This window comes from Delphinus delphis, chromosome 14 (genome assembly GCF_949987515.2).
Source record: "Delphinus delphis chromosome 14, mDelDel1.2, whole genome shotgun sequence".
Lineage (NCBI taxonomy): Eukaryota > Metazoa > Chordata > Mammalia > Artiodactyla > Delphinidae > Delphinus > Delphinus delphis.
This window is the reverse complement of record NC_082696.1, coordinates 82,045,744-82,068,065: the sequence shown is the minus strand read 5'-3', so window position 1 is coordinate 82,068,065 and position 22,322 is coordinate 82,045,744. Positions and strand designations below refer to the sequence as shown.

The window sequence follows — 22,322 nt, the reverse complement described above, 5'->3', positions numbered from 1 at the left end:
TTACTCAAGAAAAATGAATGAATGTGTAGATGTCTACACAAAGATTTGTACACAATGTTCACATCAGCATTAATCATAATAGCCTCAAACTGGAAACAACTCGAATTCCCACTAACAGGTGAGTGGATAAACAAATTGTGATACAGACACACTGGAATACTACTCAGCAAGAAAACAAAATGAACCACTGAAAAGAAATGCAGTAACATGCATGGTATCTCAAAAGCACTGTGCTGAGCAAAGAAGCCAGACAAAAGCCTATATATGCCATGACTCCCCAGAACACATAGAAGTAAACCTCAATGACAGAAGGCCATCAGTGGGTGGCTGGAGTCTGAGCTCAGTGGCACAGGGGAAGACAGAAAGTGGCTTTCTGTAGTGATGTAGATCTTCTATACCTACATGCCTACATTTGGCGAAATCAATCTGCACACTTAATAAAGCTGATTTGAAAGTCCCTCTAAACACAGGTACAGTGAAATGGCACAAAGCACTTTTGAAACAAGGCAGCTAATGTTAGTGACCAAGTTATAAATATTTATAAAGAAGCTATATGAACAATTTAGAATTAAGTTAAGGGGTGAGCAGGGTTTCTTCATACCTTTGGTGCTATGAAGACAATCACCTTGGCAAAAGGGACCGAGGTGAGTCTTAAGAAAGGTTTAAAAGTGATACACAGTAGATCTAACTGATTATGGTATGTTTTTGAAGAAGTCTTTCAAAAGAGAAGCTTTTTAGGGTAAGCAGTCAGTGCATTTCCTCATTTCCTTTTGAATTATAAGAGGAAGACCACAGTCTGAAGAATTCAAGGCTAGCTAATGATGGTTTTAAAAAAAAAGGGAAATTAATGGTTTTCCATCTTAAATAATACTTTTACATACTTTCAGAAACATGCCACCTCACAGTGAAGCAAATTCTATTGAAATTTTCAATCTGAATATTGAAATCTGCCTATCTGAGAAAGGTCTAATATGGGTCCCAGATCTCCTACAGAAAAGTACAACCTTGTAAAACCAGGAGAATACCACATTACTTACCTACATTTTAATTTAAATCCCCCCAAACCTCTGTTGTAGTACTTACATGACACATGAGTAAATGAAGCTCAGAGAGGTTACGTTCCTTGCCCAAACTACCAAATATCAGAGCTGTGATTTAAAACCAGATGATTTTAACTGCGAAACCCATGCTCTTAAGTTCCACGCTGCAGTGCCTCACAAGGAGAACTCAGCCTCTCTGAGAGGTACTACAGAAACTTGGATGAGTGACAGCATAGTTTTGTAAAACCCCACTTACCTTCAGGGGACGCAGGGCACCACAGAATTTAGTCCACCAGCTATTTTCAATGAATTCTAAGTGCCTCTCTCTTTTCCTAAGTGTTCGTAACCTTTCTTCAAGTTGTTTTAAGGCGCGTTTATCCCTTGCTGGCAAAGGTCGACCATCTTTGCTCTGCAAATAACAGAACAAAATAAAAGTTTTTTTTTATCATTAAGGTCTTTATAAAGTACCCACCAGATTTAGCAGATCAGGCAACACAAATTTTTTTGGCTCGATTTGACTCCTTTGGCAAATTTACAAATTGGAAAAAAAAAAAAAGAACCCAACAACTTCTATGTGACAATACACATCTCTGAACCCAGATCAGTGTCAGAATGCGATGTGAATGTGTGTACGTTTAATGCTGTACGTCCTCTTGATCCCGTTTTCCAAATACTGTATATGGTAAAGTCATGTGGAGACAGATAAATATTTTTAAAAACATCCTTTTTATGAGGCACTTTATGTTCTTTGCTCAGTTATTCTCCTTCATCTCCAAATTCCTCATCCTATCCCTTGTCTTAACATATCCGGTCCTACGTTCTCTCTCCTTTTGGTCGAGTGACTGTGTTACAGTGTATCTGAGCTGAGGCTTCTCAGCCCCTGACTCAAACACCAGCAGAGTGATGCAGTACTCGTATGCGGTGTGCACAGGTTTTTATAACAATCGCTAAGAGCCAGCGCTTTCTTATTCTCTATTTACATTTGCAAATGAGTTATGTTTTCTTCGGCTGGCCTACCTGACAGATAATTCTCATCTATTTTCATATGATATTTACTGTAACCATGAGCAGTACCTTTCTGTGGCGTCCAAGTGACACTTTCCCATTCGAACTCCCCCCTGCCCATAAGTGTCTTCAACTTGGTACAATAATAAACCACAATAACAAGGCAATTGCTAAATACTAAAAAGGTGAAATATAAATTTGTTTGCTTTTATTGAAGGACCAAGAAAATATTTACACGGGACAACATTTTTCTTTCTTTCTTTTTTTTTTAAGTTTTTGGCCAGGCCATGCGGCTTGTGGGATCTTAGTTTCCCAACCAGGGATTGAACCCCCAGGCCCTCAGCAGTGACAGAGTTGAGTCCTAACTACTGGACTGCCAGGGAATTCCCGGGACGTTTTTAAACTGTAAAAGCGTTAATAATTAGAGTGTTAAAATCCCTATCAAGGTTTAAATAGGATGCTGGGGGACACGCCGGCCAGTGCTCTGCAGCACAGCCCAGAGCAGCATCAATGTGGAATAAGGGACACACGCATTGTTCATTATTTCTATGTATTTCTTGTCCGGGCAGACAGCCCAGATACCCTTTCATAAGGGGATGTCAGGGTCACAGCGACCTCTCCACAAGACGGCACTGCAATGCTCTGTTCCTGATAGTGTTGCTTCCCAAACGTCACATGCATAACAATCAACGGGAGGGTCCGTTCAACGCAGGTTTCTAGACCCTCCCCCGAGAGAACACGACTTAGTTAGGTCCCGGGTGGGGCCCGGAATTTGCATTTCTGCCAAATTCCCAGGAGATGCTGATGCTACTGGTCCAGAGACCATGCTTTGCATACATGGGGCTATTATTATTATTTAACTATCTTCACTGCTTTAGGTACACTGGTTATTATCAAATTGTATCCCTTACAGAAGGGTATTTTCTGAAGACCAGAGGAATAAGACATCTCCCTCCAGAAGACAGATCCAGGCCACGATACTTCAAGCGTGTGGTACTTTATATCTTAACTACACAATTTTTCTCAAAACTGCCATTCTAATATCAAAAGGATACCAACAAGGTAGATTTATTTCACTGCTGGCGTTCCCTATTTCAGGAAAATAATTTTTTAGTAAGCTGATTTAAGGGTCCACTGAAAACACACTCAAATTATCTGCCCATTTGCCGAAGCATCAGTGGGATGAATGGAGGCCCGCTCTGCTGTACCAACTGTCTAAACCAAAGTAAGAAGAACTGTGGTCAGACAGACACCAGGAGAGACACCCAGCAGTCAACCAATTATTTCATTTGAAAAAAAAAAAAGGAAGTTACACAGCATATAAACAATATCCTTTGTTGGAAAAACAGTAAAACGTGAAAGCTGCCCCTCCCACGGTCCCCAACGACCACCCCCTCTTCTGTGGTTATCGCTGTCACAGAGACCATGCATATCTATGTGTCTACATGTGTCCCTCTGTGTAAACATACTTATGTTTTTTGTTTTACATAATAGGTAACATTTCCTGTGCCTTATTCTCCTTAAATCTTCCAAATAAAACTCTGAGGTTGATAACAGCATTTTTTTTTTTCTTCTTTTTTTGCGGTATGCGGGCCTCTCATTGCTGTGGCCTCTCCCCTTGTGGAGCACAGGCTCCAGACGCACAGGCTCAGTGGCCATGGCTCAGACCCAGCCGCTCTGCGGCATGTGGGATCCTCCCGGTCCGGGGCACGAACCCGCGTCCCCTGCATCGGCAAGCGGACTCCCAACCACTGCACCACCAGGGAAGCCCGATAACAGCATTTTATTCATTTATTAGATGAGGAAAATAAGGCCCACAGATATTACCTACATAATCAGGAGAGCCAGAATTTAAACTGAGAAAGTGTAACTTAATTTCATAAGATACATTCTCAAAGCTACATAAATCTACCTCATTCCTTTTCATCATTGCACAGCACATTATACCATGATATTTTAATTTAACGAATACCTTATTTTTGAACATTTAGATTATTTTCTTTTTTGAGGGGGCAGGGACATGAATATCCTTATTCACCTGGGTACAAGCGCATACATACAATCCAGTGAGACAGGCTCCTAGACACCTGCTGGATTAAAATTTAATTATTAAAAGGTACGTTGTTTGTGCATTTGTGTGTACAGGCGCACCTGACAACATTCAGTTTTCTTTTAAAAGCTGTATATTTTATATTCCCTCAAACAGTATTCCTATCCCCAAATTCTTATCAACCCCTGACGAAGGTAAAAAATTTAAAGACTTCTAAAGGATAAAAAAATACTGAGTTGCTCAAATTACCAGCCATCCTGGTTTTAGCAATAAAAGTCCCCTCATGTTCTGGAAAACTCCTCAGGTCCCACACAAACTGGGATCTTACTCAACCTACTCATTACTAATGAGCTGAAGCATCACTTCGTATTTTCACTGAAGAGTTTAATTTCTCCTTCAGTAAACTGTCTATTTAGGTCTTTTGTTCATTATTTCTATGTATTTCTTGTCTTTTTTTCTTCTTCACTTAAAGATGCTCAGCAGATATCAGCTATATTGCAGATTATTTCCTCTCAAATTATCGTTGGTTCTTTAAATTCCTTTTTGGTGCCACTTTTTTTGGTACATAAATTTAAAAACATAAAAATTTAAAGCTCACCAGTTGCTCAATTTGCACTCGAGTTCTGAGTCTTATTTAGAAAGGTCTTCTACATACCAAAATAAAATTTGATTTTCACTTTCTCCTAATGTTTTGTAAATGTTATACTGGATTTAAATTCTGAATTTGTTTAGTATATGGTAGGAGGTTTATAAAGATTTCATTTTTTATCTTTTATAGACTGTATTGAATTTCCACCTAAACGTATGAAAACTGTCGTCTCTACAATATTGAATCTTCCCAAGTAGGAACGGATGAAGTTCTCTATTTATTTCAGTCTTCTATTATGTATTTCAATAAAGTTTGTAATTTCCACCAGGAAGATTCTGACATTTCTTATTATTCTATAGTTCACAGTTATTGGAAATGAGGTCATTTTCTATTACATCCTCCACCTGGTGAATGATCCTGTACATTTGTATCTGGACACCTTGATGAACTCTTGTTAGGTCTATTAATTTGCCAGTTGGTTCTTTTAGATTTTCTTGGTAGAGGCTATCTGCAAATAACAGAAGTTACTTCCCCTCTTCTCTCCTCTCCCTTCCACAGTTACCCCTACGTTCTTTTCTATCTGACTAGGAATAGAATACGAACATCCCTGTCGTATACGTGCCTTTAGTGAGAATGTTTCTTTCATTAGGTACGATGCTCATGGTAGGCTTCCTTTGCTAAACAACTTCTTTTCTTCCAATTTGGTAAGAATTTTCTCTAAACATCATTAACTACAAATTGACTCTTACCAAATACTCTTTGGCATCTATTAAGATGTTTATGTTTCTCATTTATTCTCAATATATTAAACTACTTTATTTTCTAACATATCATCCTCGCCATCCTGGGATAAACCTAATCTTATAATTATGAAATATTCTCTTATTACAGCATAGTTTTTGAATTGCTAACATTTTAATTTATATTAAATTATTTGCCTGTACTTTCATAAGAGAGCCCAGTAAACAGTTTTCTTTTTGGTGTGCTATTACCATCTGGTTTCTGTCTCAGGATTATGATAGTTTAATAGAATAATTCAGAAAACTTTCCATTTTTTCCTATGTTCTATAAATAAGATTTATCTGTTACTTGAAGGTGACAGAGGAAGAAAAACTTGATTGTGTTTTTAGAAGTACATTTAATTGGCAAGTGGTTACACGTAATCTTATCTTATTCAACCAGTACATAAAACTTTAACGTAAGTGATACAGTGAAATCTGATATTACACATGGAATCAGCATACCTGGGAACTAGCAAGGTCTTCATCATACACAAGTAGAACTTTTGTGTTTCAGTTGTTAGAACACTGATAGAAATTCTCACACTGTCAGTGTCCTACATTTCACAGAAGACAATTTTTTAAAAATAGGGTTCTTTAAGGATACGTTGAACAAAAACTCAAACAATGTCAAAATATGGGCTTAGCAATGTCTAAGTCACAACACAGAGCAGCTCGAAGACAAAGTACTTTTACGCTCCCCGGTTACAATAAAACATCAAGTCACCTTCGATTTAATCGTTTGAATGTGCTGCTCCACTTCCTCAATGTCTTCAGTGTTTTCTAGACGTTCGTAAGCAGCGCTTCTAGTGCCTTTGATCAGATTTAGAGGCAAGGCCGACATGCCATAGGCCTGAAAGAACAAAGGAAAACACGTTCTGGTAATACTGTTTCATTTCATTTATTTTTTGGCTGTGCCACGAGGCTTGCGGGGTCTTAGTTCCCCAACCAGGGATCAAACCTGGTCCCCTGGCAGTGAGAGCGCCAAGTCCTATCCACTGAACCACCACGGAATTCCCTAGTCATACTATTTTAAACATATTATACAGAATTTTCAGGTAAAAAATGTCCTTTTAAGTAACAACAAAATGAGTAAGCAGTTGTGAAGGGGACAGTCACTGAAGAACAGAGGATATGGGAGTGAATCATGATTATATTGCCTCATAATTCTGTTTATTTCATATTTAGTTACATAGAGTTACGTCTGTAATACTATTCCTAGAATAGGTAATATCTATTTTTCAAAGGACAAGTTATAAAATTAATGGAAATATAATACTTTATCAAAGTAATAACTCACAATTTCAGGCTAATCAGGGGTTAAGATAGTATGAATCAGTAGAAACAATTTATAAAATTATTTTCTATGGAAAAACCCAATTTTATCCAAGTGTATATAGTAAACTCGTAGTAAAATGTAAGTATTTTAACATACATGTTATTTGATTAGCATACCAATGATCTGTATGTAGTTTATTTGTAAGTTCTAAATATTTACAGTCTTTTCACTAAGTATTTTAAATATAATTCTTACAAGAAATTCTAAAATATTAATGGGCATTAAAAATAAACCTATTATTTTCTATTACCCAATTCTATATTAGCCAGTCCCAAATGTGAAATTTTATTGTAACTATTAAAAACACTCAATGGCAACTGCCATGTGGCCATTATTCAAAATCGTTACTGACCTTAAATCCTTAGAAGCAAAACTGACAACTACCACCTCTTGGTTGCAGCAACGGGCTCTAAAGTAGACACATCATGTATTCAGATCCTTCCACTTTCTTCCTGAGAACACAGCCAAACCACTTCAGCCAGCCTCCCTGAAGTTAGGCGGGGCCATGAGACTGAGCTCAAGCAATGAATGTGGGCAGAAGTGATAAACGCTACCTCTTAGGCTTAACCCTGAACTCTAAAATATCCTGAGTAATCCTGCATATTTTCTCTCATGCTCTCTGCTACCTGGCTGTCAACTCCCAGGATGATCTCAAATATGTTTAGTGTCGATTTTAATCACTTCAATATTCTCACTGAGTCTCCTTTAGACATTGATTAAACCACAATTCATATAGGGAAGCATAAATTCTGACACATCAGGGTTGTTTTTAAATTAAGGGAGAATAGGAACAAAGAACATGATTAAAAGGAAATCCCAGAAATCAACCAGTTCTATCAGGTAGTATCAACTCTATATAGCATGTTGTATTTAGATAATTAACTAGCTGAAATTATTACCTAATATGCAAATCCTTGCATTTTCTAAAGGAGAGATACTTAAAATCTTGCATTTTAAATATTGTTAAAACATAAGTTAATGTTCTCATGATTTCCCCATCATCCGAAAACAAAAACAATAAGGAGAGGTTGGGGAGAGGTTCTATTTGTATTAGAAGAAAATATAATTTGGACAGAGTAGAATAATTTTCTTCTAACTAACTAAATTCTTATCTAACTTATACTCCTAATGACCTTGGTAAAATATAAAAAGGAAAAACATCATCAGGTTTACTTTTTTAACAGTAAATTTTATATCCTCAAACTACTGAAAATGTAAAATGTGAAAAAGCGTATGGAAGCCAAGGTGTCCCAGAGGCGGTTACCCTTCCCTTGTAGGAGTGTCCTAACCCTATTACCACTCTGACCTATCTGTTGTTAGTAGTTCCACACCTTTTAAACGGTAATGGAAAAAAGTAACATAGCACTTTAAGACTCTGATGAGCATACAGCATTACATGATGATTATTCACCGACTCTCCACACGCGCATATCATTTTGCCACAAGTCCACGTTGCTTTTTACAACCAACTGCCAGGGCAACATGATTTTGCTAAACCCAGTTTATGCCCAAGTATATTTTCCTGTCTTTCCAACCACCCGAACTAGGCTTATTTTATCCCAAATCTTGCTATTCTGCTTGATGGATCTGGGTCTCTAAATATACTAACCTCAGAACTCAATACTATTGGGTTGGCCAAAAAGTTCGTTTGGGTTTTTCCATACGATGTTATGGGAAAACCTGAACAAACTTTTTGGACAGCCCGATTATTTCCCAAGGAATCTGTACTCCAGTCAGCACGAAAAACGTGGCCACTACTTAAGAGTTTACTGTCAAAGACAAGGTCATCTAAATTCTCCTCACTGGTCTGCTGGTCTCACTTCCTACAAATCCATCCTTTACACTGTTTCCAAAGTGATCTTGCTCTAACCCTCATGTCAGATTATGTCATTCCTCTGATGAGCATCCACTGAGATTCCCCAGGACCACGTGCTCTGGCGGCAGTCCCCAGGATTCTGCATCGGGGCCATCAAGACCACACAGGAGACAAGAAGCAGGGAGCGTCGGTCTGCTGCTGCTGCTTCAGCCAGAGCCACACTACTCTGTTCACCTCCTTCTGTATGTATCAGAATTTCATGAACGACTGTTTGAAAATGTCACTTTACAATTTTTTTTTTTTTCCAATGAGAGGTACAGTTACTAGTCCTGTGAACAGACGCCACTATCTAATCCTGGCCTACGAAGCCCTTCGTGACCTGATCCCTACCACCCAACCTCATGCCTCTAAATGGTTCACTGCTTCTCAGTCACTGCAGTTTCCGCATCCACACCTGTGTACATGCGGTGCCTCATCTGCAACACCCACGTCTCACCCTACCTCATTAGCCCAGCCCAGTGCCCTTCAGGTCTCAGCTTAATTACACCGCATCTGAGAAACCTTCCTTGATTTGTAAATGTGCCTTGCTTATAGCTCAATTGTAGTACAGAACACTGGGCATTATTTGTCTGCATGTCTGTTTTATCACTAGATCTGCCAAACTTAGCTAATCAGAATCATGTGGAAAGTTCGTTAACAATATAGATTTCTCAGCCAGACTAGTAATAACTGCAGTAGACTGTTTTGTATGTAAGGACTAGGTCTCAATTCTTCTTTTACCTACCTTTATTCCAAGAACAAACGTGTTCAATTAATAAAATAACTTCTCTAAGAAAATAATATTCAAACAAAAAAAATTTTTTCAGTGCCCTTTATTCACATGAACTTATTTCCTTACATGGAATTTACACATTTATTCGAAGAGTTAAACTGCATTCCTATAGCTTAAATAAACAGTTTAAAGTAAAAATTTTAGAAAATAAAAACATGTCCTTGGTTAACACCTTGTGGTAACATGGGACCAGAATACAACATCTTTTTGTGAATTATTAATTGTCTGAAGAGAACAAGAAAGTAATCATTGTTTTGGCTACCTAGCTTTTAGCTTATTTTTGGATTACATGCTTAAATTTCAATGATTATCAGGAATTTTAAGTATAGTATTTAGATTAAGATAAACTTGACATAACACAGTACACAAAATATTTAATCACTACAACTTTAAGATCTTTAAACAAGGATCTTTTGAATTTAACCTCAGATTTCTTTGAAAAAAATGTATGAAGGCTATCATTTTTCAGAAACACAAAACTTTTATTGCTTACTACTGCCCTCTAGTGAATTACCAGAAAATCAACAAGGCTAAAGAGATCATATCATTTAAAATGCTTCCAGGTCAGCCATAATTGCTTCCAATTTTATTTGTTTCAACTTCCAAGAATAAATCACCACCTGTATTTTAAAAGCCAAATGTTTTGAAAGAATATATACAAACTACAAACATTTCTAATACCTTCTTGCCCCTATAAGAACAGCACTTTTCCCTGCACCTCTCTCTTCTGTGAAGGATGAGTTTCCAACCTATTAGCCTTGGATTAGAAAGGTCAGCGCCAAGCACTGCCTGTAAACTGAATATATGTCCTGCATATACTTATAACACCTATTATTCAAGGACACGGATGCTGTCATGACTAAGGAAACAACTCACTTAATGTGTATTCAATAAAGATTTCCCTTTTAAATATTCATCGATTCTAAAATACACATGTATTTGTTCACATTTATCATCAGTGAAATTTGGATGCATCTTACAAACACTGGCTAGGCAGAAGTCATGACGTAGTTGTCATTACCTGCACATTCACAGATTTGGTCATAGTTGGTTACATTATAGTTACTTCTCCAGTGGAGTTACCTGCATTCTTGGTACAACTCTTGAGTTTAACTGCCACTTACCACGTCTTATAAGATAGTGCTACGATTTGACATCGAAGCAAAAAGTTAATGTGTAAGGAAAGACAGAACAAAGGAGCAAGCAGTGAAGCAAAAATTAACTGGAACAATGAGCATGATTCTATATTTTTTTGCAAAGCAATAATCAAAGGCTTTATAAGCTTAAGAAAGGAAGATGACCAAAGTAGAAGACATTTTGTACTTTGCTACTTAGGTAGCAAAAGAAGAAATAACAACAAAAACAGCTTAAACAGGTGTGTTAGCAGCTTCAAAGAACATCCCAGAGACAAGAATGGAGCACCCAAGAAAAGCTGTTAGCATCAATTCTCTTGAGAGCCTAAAACAACCCTGTGGAGTGAAACATGGATACAAACAGCCAATTCAAAAAAGTGATTCAGAAGACTCACATTCCAAATGCGAAGTTTTAGAAATACCTTTACAACTTATTTCACTTATATTTTCCTTATCTTGTATGCAGAAGATTGATATGACTTTTTTTTTTTTTTTTTTTTTTTTTACGTAGGTAAGGCTAAAACACTTCTCTCATTAATATAAAACAAAAACTATAAATGACTAGAGAGCATGGGCAGGGCCTTTTCCTTACAGTGGTACATAAGGTGCATCTTACAAATCAGGTCACAGACTCAACGAAGCATACTCTCACATAGAAGGCTGAGAAATTTAATTTTTAAAGTGGAGTTCTGTCTTCAAAGAGTATTGAGAACCACTGCTCTATTTATTTCTATTTTCAAATCCTTAATTTAGCACTCTAGTTTTCTTTAATACATTAGTCTACATTTATAGTAAATATATTTATTAGCATAAATATGTATATATAATTCATAAACTCCTGGAAGACATGTTCAATTTTTTTCACTGGTAAGTGTACATAACAGAAAGTTCAGTAGCCGCTGTCTTTATAGGCACTTCAGTGGTCCACATGATACATATTGTATGAAAATAGCACTATTCAACACTTCCCCACTTGGTGGCACCAAAATATTAAAATATCTGCATAAATATTTGTGTCTAGAGGTTTGTTTGTTTGTTTTTAATTTAAAAAGTAGCAGATTCCCTTTCAATTAAGCTGAAAACAACAGGCAAGATAACATGTCATTTGACATTCTCCTAAAATTGAGTGTCCAATTATTTGGCTATTCCTTGAGATGTGGTACAGTGGATATAATCTTGGTAAAATTTAAATTATCAACTAGTTTCTAAACTAAACAACGCATACCTAAGAAATTCACATTCAACTGACACATACATTACAAAAACTTCTGTAGTCTCAATACTGATAGCTACAGATTCAATAACAGACATAATCTTACCTTTAGTAATTAATTCCTTGTACTCAGGGTCAAAGTTCTCTAAGCATTAACTTCCCACTTTCGGTACATATTAAAACTAAACCTCTTCTATTCCCCATGCATATCTATTATACCCTCATTCACGTTCTGCTCCAATTCTCGAGTTTTCCCTAACTACTTAGGAGGAAACTTTGCTTTCACAAGCAAATATGATAATTAGTACCATTAGCCACCTACCAATAATAAAACCACTTATCAATAAACAGTTGATTTTCAACTAGTATTTTTGTTGTTTTGTTTGTTTGTCTTTTGCGGTACGCGGGCCTCTCACTGCTGTGGCCTCTCCCGTTGCGGAGCACAGGCTCTAGACGCGCAGGCTCAGCGGCCATGGCTCACGGGCCCAGCCGCTCCGCGGCATGTGGGATCTTCCCGGACCGGGGCATGAACCTGCGTCCCCCGCATCGGCAGGCGGACTCTCAACCACTGTGCCACCAGGGAAGCCCTCAATTAGTTTTTAATAAAGTCTGAATAAGTATTATTGGCCCATTTCTCAGATGGGGAAGCTAGGACTCAGTAATTACATTTTACATGAAGACTCACACTCACGGCTAGTCTTCAGCTATGCATACCACGCTCCCCGTTAACCAGGGTCTTCTCTACCCCACATAGGTAGTAAAACTGGCGAGACTGTGGTTTGGTAGCAAACCATTCTTCCACCCAGTTCTGAGCACATTCTGCAGTGCTATTTACATGATGTTTATCTGTCTATCCACACACCCAAGAGTAACTCTTTGACTTACTCACCTTTTCATAATCCACATTCTCACTGACCATGACACAACTGCTGTTAACACCTGGTTTACTTTCACTGTGAGAGGAAAGCGGTGGAATCTGTAGCTTGAACCACATGAAACTGAATATTCAACAGTTTGAGCTCCTAGTGATTACTGATTGAGTGGCCAACAGATTCCAAGACCTGATGAATTGTTTCATTAAGTCCTCACAACCTTACTAAATATTACTCCCACTTTAGATGGGAAAGTAGTTCAAGAGACCCACTGACTTAACAGGGACCCACATTTAAGCCTCTCCCCCAAGGATCCTAACGGTACTGCTTATGCTACTTAAAGAAAACACACACAGTAACCCCTAGGTAGGTAACCCCTAGGCAGTCTCACCTGGTGCCTATAACACTGGACCCTGCCCCTTGGGCTCAGGCCTTTGGTGACCCCTCCTACCTACTCAGCATCGTGTCTTTCTGGTTCCCGCCATCAGGTCCTCTGATTGTTTTATCAATGGCCCTCAGCCCAGCCCTCTGCATTCCAGAAAAAGTAAAGCTCTTCTAAGGCTATCTTAACTAAGTCAGTATGATTATTATATTTGGTTTCATTGCATAAGTGATAATTTTCACAGTTTCCATTGGAATATGAACTATATTAGCTTGAAATATTTATCTTTACAATATCGTTCCTACAGGGAAGCTCTCTTTCAAAGAGTTTTAATAATTTCACACATTTTCCCCACTCCCACTCATCAGCCCCAGAGCTTACTGAATTCAGACCCACCGGAGTAATACTGTTAAAATGTTAGTCAGATCCTATTACTTTCCATTTAGAAGCTTCCAGTAGCTTCTAATCTCAGTCGGAATGAAATCCAAAACCCTAACCACGGTCCACGAGGCGCTAGAAAACATGCCCTCATCCACGCTCACCACCCTCCCCAGTCACCTGAGCTCCCACACGCCAGCTTTGCCTCCTGCTAACTGAGCACAGCACAGGGTGCTCACCCCAGGACTCCTGCACTCACCTCCCCTCGTGGCTGGCTGTCCTTCCACCTCACTCAGGTCTCTGCTCAAAGGTCAGAGGAACTACTCCCGACCTGTCACTACTGCCTGTGCCCTACACTGCGCTGTGTGAGCACGTTCACAGCGCCCACCCCTCGGCCGTCCGAAGACAATGCTCCACGGGCCTCTCACTTCTGCGCATCTTGCAAGCCAGGCACTAACTGCCCTTTTCTCTTCTGTGCTGTCTTTCCAAGAATGCTTGTGCAGCAAACAGCCTGGGAAGACCAAGACAGCGTTCCTCTGGAGCGAGAGCAGGCACGCTTCCTGTCCGTTGATGAAACTCGGCCTCCCTGCACTCAACGGTCCTCAGCTTGGTGACAGTCTCGATGGGCGCTCTTCATGTCGCCCCATGGGAGTCGGGACTCAGGAGACGGGCGCAAGACAACGCGCTCCCGTGGCTGCTGCCATTGCTGTGCAACAGAAGGTTCTTCTCTGACCAGAAGTCTTGCACCTCTGACCAACATCCAGGGCACTGCAGCAGACTACAAGCTACAAGCAGGGTAAAATCGCAGACCCTTTACGGTTCCTGAGGATGACCTTACATGTTGGTTTCCTCTTTTTCTGTTCCCTTCTCCTGACTCATCTTTCACTGACTGTTATATCCTCATCTCCCTATACTTCTCGAAGCACTTTTACAAAAAGTATCGTTTGACCTTCAAAAATCCCTAAGAGGCATTTTTTTATTCCCATCTAATGGGGAAAACACTGACCCACGAAGGGTAAAAGACAAACCCAAGATCAGCATACATATCAGTCACAGAATAGCAATTAGAGTCCAGGTCTAATTCCTCGTGTGTTATTAACCTGTGAATGTTTCCTGAAAGACCGTTCACACGTAGTATATATATTCTCTGAGATGGGAAGATAGTTACCCACCAATATATTCCTTGTGTAGTAATACATGAAAAAAGCAAAAATGGCAATGAATAATAAAACTGAATACTCAAGCACCTGAAAGATACTAAAATGCGTGAGTTTAGACTTCTTTTATTATACATTATGACACTTGAATGATTATGCAACAAAACCAGATTCTGCTATCACACTAACAGCCCATTTCTTTTATGTTTAAAGGGAGACACTGGAACAATACCCAAAATGTTCTCTTTATAACCAGCACTTTTCATCTTTGTATCAATCAAGAATGCTCTAAACATAAACTCCATTAATCTGAAAAAGGTTCCATATAATTTAAAGCTTCCTGCACAACTCTCTTTTGGGAGGCAAGTAAGAAGCATTTTTACTTGCTTTTCCTCTATAATTTGAGCAAAAAACTCAAAAAGCACTCTGCACGCAAGTTTGTCAGGCTATTACAAGTCATATCGTACCATTCCCAGAGAGACCGGAAAAAAAAAAAATCAAAGTCTCTGAGAGTATAAGATTAGGTTCTTTATACTAGAGAAATATCAAGTGATGTAAAATATCTGATTTTAAAAGCCCTATATCCCCATATAGGATAAATCTACTGAATCCATAACAGGTACTGATCTATGGTTCAGAGTTCTAATATGCTTATAAATCACTAAATCTATTATTGCATAGTATATAACCACTTCAAGGTTCACAAGTTATAAAGTTTGTTTCTGAATGTTAAATTTCACAAATACAGATAAAATGATTATGACCAAGTAGTTAAAAATCTACCCTCCTCTCAAGAAAAATGAAGAAAGTACTAGATATTAAACAGGAAAACAGAGCTAAGTTGAACATACCAATAAGGTAACAAAACTGCATCATAAAGTGGTTCTTTAATTTTAACTCAATTATTACCATTATACTTACTGTGTAGATTATAGCTGCCAACATTCCAATCAGGGTCAGAGAACTAATGGAAAATGACAAGGCAGCTAAACCATCTGCAAAAGAGGAAAAACACTGTTAAAAATGTACAGCTATTCAAATGTTTATATTCAACAAATCAACAGAAATATAAAAATTGGGTTTCTTACACATTCCAAAGGAATAAACCCAATATGCATTACCCCATCTTGAAGTGCTAACTCCAAGTGGAAAGGAGCTTTTAAATAGCTCTTCATAAATGGATTTGTTAAAGATCTTTCAGACTAACACTTTCTTTCTTTCACCTCTTAAAATTAAAGAGGGAAACTACTGCTTAATTATTGAGCCTAAAAAGAAATCAGCAAAATACTAGATGCTCAAAAGTTGGCCAAAAAAATGCCCTGGCCTTTCTCAAAGGCAGCCCTCGAGAAATAAAATGATAGGAATGCCACTGACCTTGGCCCTATCTTCCCTCTCCACTCAAACTCCTAGTTCCTCTGTTCTTAAATTTCAAGTAAGTTTTTAAAACTTAGCCTAGAACTAAAATAGTAAAGAGTTTACTTCCCTCTTTAACTTGAAAGGAGCTAGCATGCTCCCTTAGTGAGGGGGGGAGAGGCAAACAAACAGAAAATAAATTCAAACATAATACCAAAACAGGAATACTATGCTAACAAGTTAGATTTAGGAAACTTTTTAAAGGAAGGCCAATGAGTGAGTAGTGAGAGTGACACTTCCAAATAAACATACCAGATAATACAATGAAATATGCAAATTTGAATATTCTTAAATTGGAGTAATATTAATTGTTCTAGTTTTAATACAGGTTCTATTGGACCTGTATTGATCTAGTTTAAATGCAGGTACTGTGGAACCAAATATAAGTTTTTAATTAATTTAATATATCAATACTAAATAATAACAGAATGACCCATCCTATTAAAACTCACGTCTCAGTTTTAAAATATAACACTTAGAGAGAGCATATTATTAACAAGTTCAGAAACTTGAGACAAATTTTTTTGTCAGAGACAAATTTTTAAGCCTTAATTTTTTTAACTGTAATACATTTTATTAAATCAAAGACCATTGGTGCTGTTACTTTCTTGATCTTACTAGAAGTATCAACAGAAAGTATTCATACAACTAGGAGAGGTCCGGCACTTGGCTGATAACCATTTTAAGGTACCTCCACTTATAAAATACATCACAAAATCAGAGATATGAAAATGTATACAAATATGCATCTTAGAACTGATAAAGTGGAGCGTTCTGCTAAGATATCTGGCTAATCTAAACGTTGATATTACTAAAAGTGATAAGCAAAATGTACTATAAAATATGGTGTTTAAGATGTGAGGTTTTTTAAATGTTACGACTAAGGAGATTACAGCAAGTACAGTAATGCTACCTATTATAATCATTGATTCAAGTTATGCTAACACTCAAAGACTAGCAAAACTTACAGGATAATGTTTAGGGCAGAAGAGTAGCTACTAAAGAGACCTGAAGGAGTTAACTGCAGGAAAAGAAGCAATTTATTTCTCAGCAACAGGCTCAGGTACATAAATCCTGACATGCAGTATCAGTATATGCCAGACCCGCTCTCCGTATTCTTGCTGGTATCAGCAAGATATTAATGGACCACAATTTACAAGATGAAATCTTAAGTGGAAAGCAAGAAAATTAAGAAGTTGTACAGCAAAGACTCCAAGACCTAATTTAACCATCATTTAATATTGTATCTGGGTAAAGAGAAAGTGCTGATCAAAGAACGTAGAGTACCTAATAAAAAGAATAAATACAAAAGCAATACGAATTTTCAGCATAATGTTTATAAAATAAGTTCTCTAGCTTTCTTTGAAAATAGTTCAAAGGCACATGAAATTCTCAGTAATAAAATACACACTCTTATTTGATATCAGTTTCTAACACCAACTATATTTTTCAATGATTAAGCAACTTTCTTAAGCTAACTTCCTAAACCTGCTTTTTTTTTGTTCCTCTCTAAAAACCAAGGTCATGTTGATTAAGAGAAGGAAAACTTAGAACTTTTGGTGAGGTAAATTTATAATAAACTATTATTTCATCCACATAAAACCTCTGTAATTTATATTCCACAAAAAGATTACTTAATCACGATCAAAGAGCAATATAGGGTTCTCTCAGTTAAAAATTAAAAATAAACACCAGTATATCTAACACATTTCTTTAACATATTATTCTATATTATCCTAAGTGAATTAAAGACCACATAGAAATTATAAGACCTTTACCGCTAAAATACTTTGAAGATTACATTGTATTTTCAACATGGTAATTTTATGAAGAAGTCAAGAGACTTCTGGCTAGATGGCTAGAAGTCTCAGCAACACAAAGTTCCTAATTTGTCTAACATCCTTTTAACCACAGGTTAAAAGAATCATGAAGTTAAATTTTTAACAGTGTAAAAATAGACTACTTATGAAAAAAGTTTCAAGAGTCATGAAATATGAATTATTATGGATTTTATTTTTTAAAAGAATACTTACGACTACTTCCAAGTTCTTCAAACAGGAACTTCACCTTTTCCCACTCTGTAGAATTTTTGTTATCGGGAAGATTCAATGGAACAAAAGCACTATGAAGGAGAAAATAACTCTTTAATGGCCTTAAGGACAAAAGGTCAAATAAAATGACCTGAAACTCAATTTTTAGTAAGTTTTTAAACCAAGATCAACTTTCCCCCCAAAAGAATTAGCAAATCAAATCTGCACCAAGTACAGAGAGGTGTTGAGAAGTTGCTTATCTATGTGTTTACCATGTCACAAATTTGTTTTAATGGCTTGATTACTGTATTCAGCATAGTTTCCTTTGTAATCCTGCTTATTTTATCTTTTGCATTTAAAACTATTTTGAGAAGGAGCCATAGGCTCAAGATGGTCAAAAAGGTCCACAGCACAAAACAGGTTAAGAATTCCTTTGTTAAATCAGGAGAACAGAATGTAAATATTAAGTTATGATTTCAGTATATTTATATGCATAAAAAAGAACAGAAAGGAAATACACCAGAATCAGCAGTAAATATCTCATTGTAGAATCAGGGGTGCTTTTTACTTTCTTCTTAGTATTTTTCTGTATCCTTCAAGATTCTACCTAATATACATAATGAAAGTAAGTAATTTCTATTTATTTTTCAATCGACAGCTGAGAGAAAAAGACAGACAGGTGCTTTATTATCTAGCTCAGAAGCAAGAAGACAAGAGACTAAAGTAGAGGGCTCAGTATCCCTTAGATTGTATATATGGAGAATCAAACAGGAATGTAAGAAGTAACTCTAATACTACCTCCTTTCCAACCTAATTTTAATTGTAAGCAAAGGAGTAACATCTATCCTTTTTTGTGATGAAGAAATACTGCATGAGTTCACCAATATATTTAAGTACCTGCCCTGATAATGTAAGCAAGTAAAACAAAGTATTCTAATTTTTTAAAATTTCAAAAACCTTTACTCCTTGGTACTACCGATACTTTTTATTCTTATAAAAAGATGAATCATCAGACATGTCATGAGGTTATTTAAATTTCTAACTATTTGCACTGACATCAGTTTACTACACTCTTCTCAATCTTGGAGATTTACTTCTCACTACTTTTAGAAAGAAAAGTGATTACTCACAGGGATAGAGCAATAAATGTAAAGGGCTCATTATTTGCTGCCCTGGTTATAAAATCAAAAACAATTAAATAAAAGCAGAGGGTGGAATCAAAAAACAAACTCTTGCATATTATACTTCTACAATGATATTGACTTATATATCAGCATTTAAACAAAAATATAAATCAAGCAAGAAAAAACTACCTATGTAATATCCCTCTATTTTATTTGAACAGTTTTTTCCAGAGACATATATATATATTTTTTTGTTTTTTTGAAAAGTATATTTTGAACTTGTTAGTTGGAATAACCACTTCTGTGAATATGGGGAAAAACTTCTATGTTGTATAAAATATCACCTAAAGTCTACTGAAATAGAAATACATGTCACAAATACCTAAAAATAGCATTCCTACTTAGAACATTCAGTATCTATGTCAGTTTTAGGTAATCACACGTTCTGTCCAGTGGTAGAAGAAAAGCAATTAGCTCTCTCCATCTTGACACTTTCATGTTCTAGCGGCTGAGCAGGGCTCCTGAGCAGTTCAAATATTTAATGAAGAATAACACCAGAGGAAACTTGACATGACCAAAAAATTAAAAATAATAATAATAAGAAGAAGAATAAAATGTTAAATGGCCCAAACGACGGTCAGAACGACTTCAGGAAAATACTTACTCTGAAGCAATCCAGCAGAGCACTGACATCTCAGCACTACTATTTTAGGCACAACTAGAGGGAGTAGCAAAAGCACAAACCCAGAGCAGGCTCCTCAGCCACCTGGCCACTAGTGCTGTGTAATCCAAGAAACAGACATAAAGTATCTTCTCATAAGCTAAGAGTAACATCCAGCAGCAGAATTCAAATGAGTCACAACTAAATATGTCTATATGTCCTGGGCAATAATACTCAAAACATTTAACAACCAATATGGCAAAGGCACTAACCAATCAACCAACACTGGCCTTGGTCCTGAAGACCCTGCTAAACCGGGCTTTACCCTTTGACTGGGCTGAGGGTGAGGTAAGAGACTCAGGAAGGCGGAGCATTTCAACCTTTTAACAACCAGAAGGGCCCAAGCAGTGTTCACGGCCAAATACCAGCCCCGCAGACAAAGACCTGCCGGGAGCACCTCCTAACAGATGCAGAGGCCGCTTCAGCCAGACGGACCACAGCCAGAGTCATTTTGAAGGGGAGGCAGCAGTTGTAAGATGCTCAGGCCTTTACCAAATGGTGACGGTCCTCAAGTAACCGAGAGTGTAATGTGATCTGTGTGGTAGAAAGGTACAGATACTTTCTTCATCTCAGTCCCTCTCAAAAAACTGGATACAGAGAACCTCAGCTTTCAAAGACACACAATGCTAGACCAAGATAAGAACCAGAATCTCGTGAGATTATAAATTTCCCTTAGGCTCTTAACAATAGTAAAACTGCTTAGAAAAAATATTTTACATCCCATCTGACTGAGTGAATTAGCTTAACACAGATTATCTCTTCAGGAAGAGACAAAGGAAAGGCTAATGAATTTCAGTGGATATGGAACTGAAATGATGAATTCAGCAGAACTGAAAGTAAGATTTTCACCTCCTACACTCAAATGCCAAGTCCTATTTACCTTCCAAATAGCCTGTTTCTTCCCCTCTGCTCTCCGTGACTACTCTGGTTCAGGCCCTCACCTCTCACCTGAACTATGACAGTGGTCACTAAGTGGCCTTCCCAGCTACCATTTATATTTCACTCCCTGACCAACTCCCAAATGCCCCTTTTGACGCGTCCTTCAGTGTTAGAACCAATTCACACGTATTTGCTTTCCCGCGTTCACACATCAACACATACACATCTGCCCTGCCTTTCAGTTGCTCAGCAGGATAAAACGCAACGTCTTAAACACTGTAAGACCCAGAGTCCACCTATGTGGCTAAGGTCACGGTCTGTCACTTGCCACCGCAAACACCTGAAATGTCACATCTTACATTTTTTTTTTTGTACCGAGGGAGGGAGGATTTAAATTTACATTGTACTTTTCATATCATTCTTTAACTATTCCATGCTAACTTCAGTCTCTCAGTTACCATATGTTACAGACTCAACTGTGTCCCCTTCCCCCAAAACTGCTATGTTGAAGCGCTAACCCCCAATGGGAGCGGTACTTGGATACAGGGCCTTTCGTAAGGTAACTAAGGTTAAGTAAGGTCCTAAGGGTGAGGCTCTGATCCGATAGGATTGGTGTCCTTGTAAAAAGAGGAAGAGACACCAGGGCTCTCTCTCCCTGCTGCCAGCAGAGAGGAAAGGCCGTGTGAGGACACGGTGAGAAGGTGGCCATCCACAAGCCAAGGAGAGAGCTCCCACCAGAAACCAAACTCACTGACACCTTGATTGTAGACTTCTAGCCTCCAGAACTCTAAGAAAACTAGAGTCCACTGTTTAAGCTAGCCAGCCTGTGGTATTTTGTTAAGGTAGCACAAGTAGACTAATACAGATTTTGGTACCATGAAGCGGGTTGCTACTTTGTAACAAATACCTAAAAAATGTGCATGTGACTTCGGTACTCAGCGATAGGGAGAGGCCTAAAGAGTTCTGAGGTTGCATGCCAGAAAAAGCCTAAGCTGCCTTGAAGGGGCTCTTGATAAAAAGGTGAATGTTAAAGGCAATTCTGCTGAGGACTCAGAAGGAAAAGAGGAGTGCTACAGAGAACACGTCTAGCATCTTGGAGAAGACGTACATCACCACGAATGCAATGCTGGTAGAAATATGGACACTAACGGTCATTCTGGGGAGCTCTCAGCTGGAAATGAGGAACATGTTCATGGAAACTGAAAGAAAGGAGATCCTTATTAGAAAGCGACTGAGAGCTTGGTTGAATCGTTTTGTAGTGTTTTGTGGAAGGCAGAACCTGTAAGAGATAAAATGGGATATTTAGCTGAGGAGAATTCTAAGCAAAGTGCTGGAAGAAGCTGATTGGTTTCTCCTTACCATTTATAGTGAAGAGAGAGAGCACAGAGGTAGGTTAAGCAAAAAGAAAGCAGCCTATCCATATTGCAAAAAATGAGAAAGGATGTTCTAAGAGTGCAGCTGAACAACCACTTGACAAGGAGATTAGTACAGGTGGAAACCACGGATTTGATCAGCTATCTCAGCAGAAGACAGGAAGAGAGACAGGGTGACACTAGCAGAGACATGGCCA

The 22,322-nt window shown here is 37.8% G+C and overlaps 1 protein-coding gene across 1 annotated transcript in view; it reads right to left on the bottom strand.

The window, feature by feature from the left end:
- The window catches only part of LMBRD1 (LMBR1 domain containing 1), a 116,489-nt gene that overhangs the window by 47,104 nt on the left and 47,063 nt on the right, over positions 1 to 22,322 (bottom strand). The window contains exons 6-9 of the mRNA XM_060030407.2: positions 18,032 to 18,120; positions 15,507 to 15,580; positions 6,191 to 6,316; positions 1,297 to 1,449 (exon numbers count right to left, since the gene is read on the bottom strand). Coding sequence (XP_059886390.1) covers positions 1,297 to 1,449; positions 6,191 to 6,316; positions 15,507 to 15,580; positions 18,032 to 18,120 — 442 coding nt within the window. The remainder of the gene's footprint in view (positions 1 to 1,296; positions 1,450 to 6,190; positions 6,317 to 15,506; positions 15,581 to 18,031; positions 18,121 to 22,322) is intronic.